General features: G+C 40.5%; 1 protein-coding gene across 1 annotated transcript in view; it reads left to right on the top strand.

The window, feature by feature from the left end:
• Nucleotides 1-12,430, top strand: part of wdr75 (WD repeat domain 75) — a 37,696-nt gene that overhangs the window by 9,387 nt on the left and 15,879 nt on the right. Inside the window, exons 5-14 of the mRNA XM_034202026.1 lie at nt 2,249-2,373; nt 2,694-2,764; nt 4,260-4,376; nt 4,550-4,638; nt 4,839-4,997; nt 5,889-5,948; nt 7,477-7,592; nt 7,993-8,168; nt 8,370-8,527; nt 9,121-9,301. Of these exons, the coding sequence (XP_034057917.1) occupies nt 2,249-2,373; nt 2,694-2,764; nt 4,260-4,376; nt 4,550-4,638; nt 4,839-4,997; nt 5,889-5,948; nt 7,477-7,592; nt 7,993-8,168; nt 8,370-8,527; nt 9,121-9,301 (1,252 nt within the window). The remainder of the gene's footprint in view (nt 1-2,248; nt 2,374-2,693; nt 2,765-4,259; nt 4,377-4,549; nt 4,639-4,838; nt 4,998-5,888; nt 5,949-7,476; nt 7,593-7,992; nt 8,169-8,369; nt 8,528-9,120; nt 9,302-12,430) is intronic.

Here is a 12,430-nt window from a genome sequence, read left to right on the forward strand (position 1 = left end):
GCGTTCTAGTCACTTTGCTCAGCGCTACTGCTTGTTTCAACTTTAATTTGCCGTTCTCGCCATAAACTGTTGCTCAGGTTGATCTCGGCCCTGCCTCCGACTATGCGGTTCTTGCTTCTTGGCCGACAATTTTTTGGAGCTTGGTGAGAACCGGTTTTCGGGGAAAAGAGCCGGCTCTGCTGCGGTGTGGGCAGGAAAAAACGGTGCTTATCAGGCTCTAGCTCTGAACCGGCCCTGGAACTGCGTTGGTGTGAAAGGGGCAAAAAAGTCTGCTGTGAAAAGGATATGATGACCAAGCTGTCTCAGCAGCCTTTAGACAACCTGTGTGCTTTGGCAAATTTGACTTATTTTGACTATTTGACTTTACTAGTGTAAACCAACAATAAAAGTACTGCTATGCAGTTACTCATTTATGTTTTTTACATTACGTAACGTTGTGTTTCAATCCATTTTTGTTGACATTTAACCATTCACAAAAAATCCAACAAAACAAAAAACAAGGGGTGCAGAACTGCTTTAACTGGCTGGTCAAACTCTAATCGAACAGCACAATGAATCTCCTATTATAACCACAATAGGAAAAACATTATTTTAGGGTCGAATGTCATAAAATAACAACAGATTTATAAAAAAAAAACAATAGAAGCACTGCATGTAAAAAGATCACTTTGGAGAGAGCCACAATAATATAATAGAAAATAGGGCTGTGCAATTAATCGTATTTTAATCTCGATTACGATTTTGGCTGGCAACGATTACGAAAACAGCGTCATCGAAATAAAACGATTATTTTGCTTCATTCCCTTTCGCAATAATGCTCTCAATTTGTCTTGCATTATACGTCCTGCCCGCGCATGCGCTTTCGCCCCTCCCTAAAAGCCCTCTCGGCCAGGTTGTGTTGTGACCATAGACTGTATATATATATATAAAGGTTGTGACTTGCAGTCTGTTTAATAAATCCATATAATACGTTGCCGTGTCTTTATTCTCTGGTCCTCCATGCTCCGGTCTCTAGCGTACAGTCACATTTTACTAAGTCGTCATGCCGGAGCCTCTTAGCTCGCTACTTCCGGTTTCCGGATAAGGGGTTACTAAAATAAGAGTACTGTGGTTAGCAGTATAATTAAACATTACAGTTTGTGAGTGGCATTAGTTATCATATTTATATATGTTTAGTAGGTTGTGGAAGTGCGCTCCAAGATATTTGTTGATCTTTATTGGTATTTATTATTTTTGATATTATTTATTTAAATGTAGATATAAATGTATACTTTTATTTTATTTTAATTTTGTATTGGTTTTTCAGTGGAATTATACTTAAAGTTCAGAGTAATCAACTGTTAAAAACATACTGTTCAAATTATTATTATTTTTTATTTTTTAAAGTTCAATAAACGGATGTTTTCAAATTCAATGAATAATTGTGATTATGATTTTTGCCATAATCGAGCAGCCCTAATAGAAAATGTAACCAAAAAGGTGCACACCACTACTTACAGCACCCTATTATTCAGTTGGGAAGAGGTGTTTTCATTCTTGTAGTGGCATAAATAAATATGTATTACATACATACATCTCACACGAATATTTCATACTGAGATGTGTTAAAACTTTTCTCTGTGGAATACTTATGTGCGTGTAGTAGAAGTTTTCCAAATAGCAAAGTTAGATCATCTAGATCAGTGTTTCTCAAACTTTTTCATACCAAGGACCACTTAACCAATAAAAAAACACTCGCGGACCACCTAACTCCACAAATATCCAAAACATATCGTTTTTCTAGAACAGATTACAAATCGCCTGAAAATGGTACAGACAAGTGGCAACATGTGTGATGGTGTTGCGCTGGGCTATATCATGACATTGAAACTCAAGCTCGCTCCATTGTGGAGATAGTGCGGAAAACTTAAATGTATTTATTTAAAATGTGAAATTTTACCAATATACTCAGGGACCACTAGGGGGCACTCACGGACCACCAGTGGTCCACGAACCACACTTTGATAAGCACTGATCTAGATGGAAATTGTTGACTCCCAAGTGTTTTTTTTCAGCCCATTAATTTCAGTGTCAGCAGGTCAAATCAGGACTTGCATCATTTTCATTTTATCTAGTGTTTATTTACTTAGGCACACTTTTTTTACACTAGGAGGCACATAAATGTTAAATCATGTGGACCTAACGTGTGTGTAGTAGAATTTGGGTGAGAGTTCACTGGGTGAGGATGTGTTCAACACTGTGTTTGCAGAGGTGTTCCAGCTGGTTGCAGTGCATCTTCCTCAAAGCGGAGATCAGCTGGTGGAGGCCCTAGAGCTTTCTGCTGTGATCAGCGACGTCAGCTCCAACCCAGCAGCCAATTGCTTTGGCAAAGGGGTAAATACAGCACCACTACTGTGATCTGCACATCATCTGGAACTGTTCCATTCCCAAAAGTGATGTCCCATACTTGCCAACGTATAGAGGGATATTAGACAAAACTTTATCTGACTTTTCTGCCGTGGCAGAAAACATTTTTGTGGGAGATTACATTTCTTGGCAATGAGATCTAGATATATATATTAATCGCAAGTGTTACCCTTTTAAACAATAAGATATACAGCTTTAGCATTATTACCACTTGAGTAAAGTTCCCTGTTGTTGCTTGGTTTCTTCCACCATGTATGTCTTTTAAACAAAAATATTATCTGTCACAGGGGGAATTTATTGCTTCAGCTAAAGGTTTGCATCTGGAGGTCTTCTTCTTCAAGAAGCAGAAGTCATACAGGTGAGCCACACTGCTTCAGTTAACCTGTTAAGCCCCATAGCCCCCACCGGCCGAATATCCGCTGCTGATTACTACCGAATATCCGGAGCCCGAAAAATGGTATTCGGGACAGCCCTACTAACCCATCATCCAAGGGTGGTTTTCACTATAAGTAATGTTTTTTTTTTTTTTTTTAAACGGACACTATAATTAACGTTTTTTTTTTAGGGCTGTCAAGTTACCGCGTTAATAACGAGTTAACGCAAAACAAATTAACGCCACTAATTTATTAGTTTCAGAGCGCATCGAGTTTAAAATACCATCTACAAGCTGATGCTGACAGCCCCGCTCCTGCCATCCGCTTGCGGCAGACCACACTTCCACGCTCACCGGCAGGCACCGACTGGCTGTTGGGAGGACCGGGAGGGTGTGTGTATGTGAGGCGCGAGCGAGGCACACCTTACGTGTTGTTGTTGTTGTTAGCGCAGCTAGCTAGCACCAGATGCTAACGGATATAAGGAGCTGTTTCAATGAAAACAGAGGAGCGACATTTCGCCGACAACTGCGCCGAGCACTTGACTTTATGCAGGAAGCCAGACAGTGGGACATTGTACGAAAAGTCAGCACACTCAGCACGGATAGTGCGCAACATTATTGCAGCGTCCAGGCAGCTCCCGTTCGAGCATATGCCTTGAGTTGCACATAGCTCCAACGATCCATCATAGTGTCTCCACACACACACACACACACACACACACACACACACACACACACACACACACACACACACACACACACACACACACACACACACACACACACACACACACACACACACTTGAGGCGAATATTTGTGATGTTCAGAGTGTGTGTGTTTAATATTCATGAGAATATTTGTCATTGTTCAAATGATAATAAACAAACATATAAAGCATATTTGTCCACTCATATGTTGATAAGAGTATTAAAAACTTGAAAAATATCCCTCTAGAACAGATAAAAAGTGTGCGATTAATTTGCGATTAACTATTTTAATCGACTGACAGCCCTAGTTTTTTTACTATGTTCAATCTGAATTTACTTTAAAATTAAAAAAAATCTATATTGATTGTGACTTTTCTACATCCAACTCACAGGTGTAACCTTGCTTTGAGAAAAAAGATGATTAATTTAACCCTTTTAGAAGTGAAGTTATGGTCATTTGTTCTGGGAATGTCATTTTGGAGCCTGAGACCTGAAAAACAGGCTCAGGGCTGAACAGGTTAACAGCTGTGGAGTAGTTTTTGAATATGCAAATTCATTATTTTCCATCAATTGACACATTGAGTTTCAAATTGCGAAGTAAAACCATTCACAGCTACGGATTGCAAAGGCCAAAAACACCATTTATTTTGTTCCAGACACAAAGTTATGTAGAACTCAAGAGTAAAGATCATGAAACACTTCACATCTGCCAACTAAGCCACAAGGATGATCAATAATACTGCATGTCTGTCCTTGTGCGGCCTGTTAATAGGTTTTCCCTCAAAGAAGACAACAAGAAGGGAGGCAAGAACACATTCATGTGCGTTGCCTGTCACCAGAAAGAGGACTGCATTGCCACCGGGCATGAGGACGGCAAGATTCGCTTGTGGTGAGTGCAGCAGCAACATAGCCTTGGAGCATATTCCTCACGTCCAGTGCTTTGTTGATTTCAAATTGATATTCTTAACAGATTAGGCACATTAGGTCTCTGTAGTGATGTTTATGACGTGTATGAATCTAGAAGATGCACGCTTTTCTTACATTACCCTTTTGTCCTTTCAGGAGGAACTTCAACCACAAGAAGGAGTACACGTACTCCACCCTGCACTGGCACCACAGTGCTGTCAGCTCACTGTGCTTCACACCAGAAGGTACACACACACATCACCTGTTTTATCCTTTCTTTCTTCATCTATTTCAGACAGGATTATTCTTTTCAATACAGCTATTTTAAGATCTTGGACAGGCAACTAGAGTTTTTGTCCTGTTTTGAAAATAATGTTGTGCTTGAATGACTTAATTAGTTCCGGATGGTCCTGCCTCTGTATCCATTTGGTCTTTGCTTTCTTAGGCACTAACCTACTGAGTGGAGGCTTGGAGTCAGTGCTCGTCCAGTGGCGGTACAACCAAGAGAGTCAGCGGGATTTCCTGCCCCGCTTGGGTTCTGCCATCACACACATCGCAGTCTCACCGGATGGAGCACTGTTCTGTACCTCACACAGTGACAATAGTAAGGAGCTATAACCTGTATTATTCACTTGGATAAAACACAATTCGCAACAAGCTGTTGGGAATGTTTTGACGGTGGACACCAGGGTTTTGTGTCACAAACAAATGTGATAAATACCGGTCTAATGTCTGTGTTTACTGAGCTTAAAAACAACTGGTAGGCAGGCTATATAAAGAATGAAATCGTCAAAGCATGTAGAGTTAGAATAAACTGTATTGAAAAGTTGGCTTATGCTGCTTATACATTAAATTCCAAATACAGGCCAACTGAACACGTAACGCTCACTAAGTGGCTTATTCAACTCTACACTTCGCTGTAATCACTGAAACTATTACCAGCTGGTGGTTTCATATCAACTTTATCCTCTACATAGCCTGTAGGTTTACTTTCCCATATTACACAAACTCCTTGAAAAAGTTTTGTAGTACTTGGTGCTGGGTCCAAAACCAAAGCTGACAGTCTTAGTTTACCTGTGATAAACACCACCTATGTGCACTGCAGGGGTCTATATTACATCTTCCTAAGAGAACGTTGTGATCAGAGATATTTAAATATGACGAAATGGCAACACTTTTTCCTTAAAAAAAAAAAAATACATGTCTTTTTTTTTTTACCAGATAACGGAAACCCTATTGCACATCGAGTTGTATAGTGTTTGAATCCATCATCTAGTGGCCAGTCGTGGTACTACATCTCAAATGCTCTGGTTGCCACCTGGTTTGAACCCTGAGAGCTTTACATTTGACAGTACACACTTTGACCCTTGCAGTTCGCTGATGGAGTTAAGAAAGGCAAATGGCTGCAGCGCTAAAATGTTAAGATAGAACGGTTTAAGAGATTTCAGTATCAAATACAGGCCATGGTAACTGATTTCTGTTTTTCCTCTTTTAGAGATTACGATCATCCAGAGTAGTGTTAAAGTGTCGGCTGTCATCCAGGGCCTGGTCAAAGGTGAGTACACACTCGAGGTCGATCATAAATATGCTGTATTCGCTCATAAATGATACATATCTTCATTACAGTTCTTGGAAAACAATCTTTGATTACCAAAAGAGAATAACAAAGCCCTGGCATGACTTTGGCATAAACATTAGCAATAAATCAAACAAGAGTGCACGGGGCTTTTTTTTTTAAGAAACTGTGTCTCAGGGCTTCTTAACATTTATGAAACTATTAATTTTCCATACTCACTTAACGGGAAGAAACTCAGCTAACTGACGATACGAAAACATTTACCGAAACAAAACACAAGTCTCACAAGAAGCGTCTAAATGAGCCCTAAGCGAAAAAATGCTATCGCACTTAGCACAGAACTCTAGGTATAAATACCCTTATTACTTATCGTATCTGCACAAACAAGATATCAATTAGCAAGCTGAGATTCCACAGATTCCAGAAATATTAGTATCATCACTGAGCGATCCGAACTTGCGACAGGGCAAGCGAAAACAGACATCACAACATGTAGCTTCACGGAGGACACACAGATATATTTTTACCTAAGCTGTTGTTCTGATCAAAAGTTGTGTTCAAAGGCATTAAAACGATACAAATACTGCTGAAGGCTAATCCAATGGTTAATCCAATGTGTCTGTCACGTTGAAATTATTTTTGATAATCCATCTTCATATTTACTAGTTTGAGCCTAGTTTTCAGAGCGTAACATAGCTTTCGACTGCGTGCACGTCACACTCACTCCTCAATAGTAACGTGTGTGTGTATGTGGAACTTCCCCTTTGATTCTATTGGCTCTAACGGTTCAAAAGAGGTGTCAATCACCAAAATCGACAAATGGGTTCCAGAGAAACGGCAAATCCACCCAAATTACCCAAAAGGTGTTTTGTTTTATGCTAAACCTCTCTTAAAAAGGTCACATTTCACTTGTTTTGCATCAATCTTGATACAGGGTACTTATTATATGTTATAGTTTGGATTCCTAAAGCTTTTAGTCTACTATCCCATCATTCAAGGGTGGTTTTCACTATAAGTCATGGTTTATTTTTGGCCAGACACTATAATTTAAATTGTTTTACTATGTTCAATCTGAATTTTCTTTAAAATAAAACAATTCTATATTGATTCTGACTTTTCTACATCCAACTCACAGGTGTATCATTACTTTGAGAACAAAGATTATTCATTTAACCCTTTTTAGAAGTGAAGATATGGTCATTTGTTCTGGGAATGTCATTTTCGGGCCTGAGACCTGAAAAACAGGCTCAGTGCTAAACTGGTTAATCGACTCCTATGCAGTGGGTTTTTTGTGTCTTTTATCACCAGGTATATCTTGTTTTATATTTTGTATCTTTGTTCAAGCAGATTGACATGGTGTAAAACAAGTATTCTGTTGTAGTTGCATACGTTTGTGCCAGTCTGCAGGGTAAAAATGTTTTATCCTGTAAAACCACTTTATATTTTCAATCAACCTAGAATAAACTAGAAGCAATTGATATTCACTCCTTTTTTTGTCCTGGTACAGGAGAAAGTGTCAGGACAGACTTGATGGTGGACCCTCGCAGCAAATCCCTGGTGCTGAACGGGAAACCAGGCCAACTGCAGTTCTACTCCCTCCAGAGAGACAAACTGCTGTACAACGTAAGCACTCAAATAGGGTCCAGGGGGCTTGCAGTAACATATTTTGATTACAGACAGAGTTAAACACAAATATATATATATACTGATCCTCATTGTGAATTATCTTTGAATTTATAAACATGTATGTAACATTTGAGCATTTAAACAAGACCTAGGTTATATATTTAGAATTTTCAAATAAGTCTTTAATTATAATCAAGTTAACACTCAGTTTTATTTGATCTGCTTTATGATGAAATATCTCTGATTGTTGTGAATCAGTATTTTTGTTGTCTGCCAGTCATAAATTGTCTTTTTTTCAGTTTTATGCCACATTTGTACAGTCTACTGAGTCCAGTAGTACAGTTTACTGTTTTAATAACATAATCCTGAGGTTTGTCATCTGCTGTGTTTCCCACAGCTGGATATAGTGCAGCAGGAGTACATCCATGAGTCGGGCCTGGAGCAGTTTGAGGTGGTCAAGGCAGCTTTTGATGCCTCTGGCAGCTGGATGGCAACAGTAGAAGAAAGAAATCAGAAAGCCGCTGAGCTGGAGCTTAACTTGAAACTGTGGGCATTTGATGAACAAACACAGAGGTACAGACAGCGAAACTACATCTGACATTTCTATATTCTGCTGTTTCATTTAAACAGATACAATTCAATTGTAGACTTTCCAAAAGTGTCTTCAACATTGTAGTTTTGTGAATCACACTGTTGAGGAAAGGTCAGTGTTTAGTATGAATATTTCATTTTTATTTTTACAACCCTATATCATGCTTATGGTATCACCTGCAGTTTTGTTCTGAACACGACTATCTCGACCCCCCACGAGGCCCGGATTACAGACATGTGCTTTTGCCACGCTGCCGACAGCCAGACCACCATGCTGGTCTCCACCAGCAAGGACGGACACTTCAAAGCCTGGCAGCTGAGTGCAGCGGCCCACACAGAGGGTGAGCAGTCCTGGTTCTGCTCTGTTCGACTGTGGTCATATCTACCTTCTCTATTGTAATGTATAATCTCTTGGATTTACACACGGCATCTATTGTCCGTCCTGGGAGAGGGATCCCTCCTCTGTTGCTCTCCCTGAGGTTTCTCCCATGTTCCCTTTAAACTGTGGGTTTTCATCTGGAAGTTTTTCCTTGTATTGTCATACTGATATTCTGTACACACTGTGAAGACCACTGAGACAAATGTAACATTTGTGATATTGGGCTATATAAATGAACATTGATTGATTAATATTGTAGAGGGTTAGACTTCTGGTTGTTGATGTGCATCTCCAAGAACTATTGCTGTGTCTTAATTAGTTGAGAGTGGAGCACTCAACACTTGGTGCAATCAAACACCTTCTTGGCTTCGTAGCGGAAGTGGCGCAGTCGAGGTTGAACCAGTGAACGCAGCACTTTGCAAATGCACTTTTTTCACTATTTTATGATGGCTTTACAAAGCATCAGTTTGATTGTTGGGTTGGAGCCAAATTGGGGAGTACATTTGTCACTAATCTAACACCCCGGTGCCTGTCTCCTTCTAACCCCCCTTTCAGATGAAGGTCCTTCCTGGTCGTGTGATTTTGTCGGAGCCTATCACAGCCTGGTGCCTGAGCGCTGCTGTTTCTCAGCCGATGGCTCGCTGCTGGCAGTCAGCTTTCAGGAGGTGGTGACGGTGTGGAGCCCGGCTTCCTGGGAGCTCCTCACCACTCTGTCTCAGCCTCCTCAAGCTATCAGGTCAGAGCACACACATGTACTCGCCTCCCACACATCTCCAGGGCTGCCTGTGGAACCTCAATACTTGTGTGTTGATTGTGAGGAACTGATTATGTTTGAAGCGTTGTTAAGTATTGAAAAAATTATTGCTCGTAGGACTGCACAATGAATCCAAATTATTATGAAACTGCAGTATGGAACCGTGCAATGTTCAAATCACAAGAAGCACAACATGTGTTAAAGGTCCCATATCATGGTCATTTCTACCGATCATAATTCCATGGTTGAGGTCGACTAGAATACATTTATATTGTGCAATGTTCCAAACTCACATTGGTTTCTCAAACAGCATCTCTGTATAGCATGTGTATTCACTCTCTGTCCTACACGGCTTGTTGGAGCTCCTGCCCCCCCCTCCCTGTTAGCCCAGTGTGCTCTGATTGGTCGGGACGTGCACTGCTCACGAGCAGTGAGGAGCTGCTGTGAGGAGCAGACAGGGCTTCTGTGTCGGAGATAGATACAGCGAGAACAAGCTAAACTCATCCTGAGCACACAAACAGTCACAGCCGAAGTAAAAACAAAAAGTGTGGCTTGATATTGAGAAAGAAAAAGGTTTAGAACGCTGTGAGCATGGGTCTGCGGAGAGCATTTCTCCGCCATCCCAACGTAGCAGCCCGAAAAACGTTTACCCATTTAAACAGTCATGGTAGATACCTTGTTTGTTTTAAACATCCTAAATACACAAACCACAATGAATACTTACAGGTTGTGTACCCGAATCTCCCACTGGTCCAAACAAAGCAGGAGTAGTGTGTGTGTTGCATGTAGCAGCCGCATGTGTGCAAACTGCCCCGCTCCCTCACACACAGACGGGGAGAGAGAGATCTCTCGTCAGGATTGGAAAGATCGAAAATACTAAAAACAATCATAGATGCATTTTTGCAGTCTTTTTGCATATTAGATACGCCAAAACTGCAATATAATGTTTGTAGCATAATAAAAATGACATATCGTTCTTCAGTGCCCTACACTGTACATATCCGGCATGAATTGCTGAAAGGTTTGGGAAGCTTTGTTTCGTGAAAGGCTGGCAGAGGGTGCGGCCATAGCTCTGGGCGTGGCTACTGGGTATCCCTACGTAGTGACACCCAGGAAGAACATGAGAAATCTCCAACGAGGCGTTTTGGGGAGTTTTACTCCCTACAGGGTGTACTTTGAGGGGTTTTGACTCTGCAGACCGTTTACATGCATTAAAAGCTTCATAACACAAGGGGACGGGTAATAACCGGAAAAGCATGACATGGGACCTTTAAGGCTGATTATGTGCAGAGACATCACAGCCTACAGGTTATATTCTGACTGACTAAAAAACACTTGTTTGGTCAGATCCTCTTTACAAAAATCCACCATCAGTACTAATAAGAATAATGATGCAAAACTTTCAATCCCTCTACTGTAAATCATATTGCTGTTGCAATAGCAATCAAAACAGCTCGATTAGTAACTTTTTCATCGTGCAGCTGTGATTGCTCAGATTCTTTACATTGTATTTTAGTTAACCGCCAGCTGTTGGTGTTACTTTGTACTACTCAGGCATGACAATCACTCACCTTTCGGCGAAATTTGCCGTTTTGAATCCAAAATAGGTAGTTTGTGTGATTCATGTAGATCTGCAATACAAATATTTTTTGGGGTATGGGGGGGTCTGGGACCCAGAGTAATCTGCGGCCGTGAGCTGTTATGTGCCATCATGACACGCATGGTGTTCTTTTTTTATATATTATAATGCAGCGCGAGCTGTGTGCTCGAGTCTTCCTGCCTGTCGGCTCTGCTGCTCCGCGATGATGGTCTAGCTTCAGCAGCCACATTACCTACGGGTGCATTCGTTAATATTAACTGTGCGGTCCGGAGTCACTGTGGTACAGACTGGACCGCTGGTGAACAGCTGTTAGAACGGGGCGTTCAGGTGTTCAGCGCAGAGCGGCAGAGCGTGATGTAAACTGAAAAGTACTTTTAATTAAGTACTCAGATCTTGTACTTAATTAAAAGCAGAAATACTCAGATCTTGTACTTGAGTAAAAGTAGAAGTACCAGAGTGTAGGAATACTCTGTACTGCATTCAAAATGTTCCTCAAGTGAAAGTAGAAAAGTATTCTCATCAGAATATAGTGAAAGACAGTAAAAGTAGTCGTTGTGCAGATTGGTCCATTTCAGAATAATATATATGATATGTTTTATAATGATTGATCATGAAAGTGTTCTCAAAGCTGGTAAAGGTGCAGCTAGTTTGAATGACTTTGTATACTGCAGGGTAGCTTGTGGATTTACTCCAGGTGGAACTAAAGTCTGATTCAACACTTGGTTAGATTTCACATCATTCATCCTGATCTGTGAAGTAACTAAAGGGATTAAATACATGTAGTAGAGGAAAAGTACACCATGTACCTCTGAACTGTAGAGGAGAAGAAGAACAAAGTAGCAAAACATTGAAATACTTAAATAAAGTACAAGTATCTCAAAATTGTACCCACGTACTTGTTGAGTTGATGAACTTAGTTACTTTACACCAGATGCCATAAAGATAGAAAGACTAAGCCTTGCACAGAGGCATGAAAATACATTTTCAAAATGCTCAACAGTGCTGCCAAAATTATAAACTGACTGCTACACAATTAAAATAAATGCTTTTATATATTTCTATTAGATGTGACTCTTTGGCGTTTCTGTTATTATTAACTGCTGCTTTAGTTGTTTTGACTGCTAAAATGCTCTGTTCCTCATTTTAAAGCCGATATTCCGTGGGGTCGGGGGGCTCGGGTCCTTGTCACCTTTTCCATACCTGATGAGTTTGCATCCCTGATAATACTTAGTAAGGAGGCCATAATATTTTTGACTCATGGCTGAAGTTAAGTTTCTCCAGCTCTCCCCAGGTTGGCAAAAAAATGCATCAGATTGATGCTTTAAAATATGGAATATTCAAAATGTTCTTCCGGGGGAGCATGCCCCCGGACCCCCCTAGAGGGATAATATCCTTCTCACCTTTTTCACCCCTGACCTGTTTTCATGCCTGACTACTATTGTGCCACTTTTTTAATAGAATTGTCCAAAAATCTATGATGATATTACACAGTATGGTTACAGTTGGATTTA

The sequence above is a fragment of the Gymnodraco acuticeps genome, unplaced genomic scaffold (assembly GCF_902827175.1).
Source record: "Gymnodraco acuticeps unplaced genomic scaffold, fGymAcu1.1, whole genome shotgun sequence".
Classification (NCBI taxonomy): Eukaryota; Metazoa; Chordata; class Actinopteri; order Perciformes; family Bathydraconidae; genus Gymnodraco; species Gymnodraco acuticeps.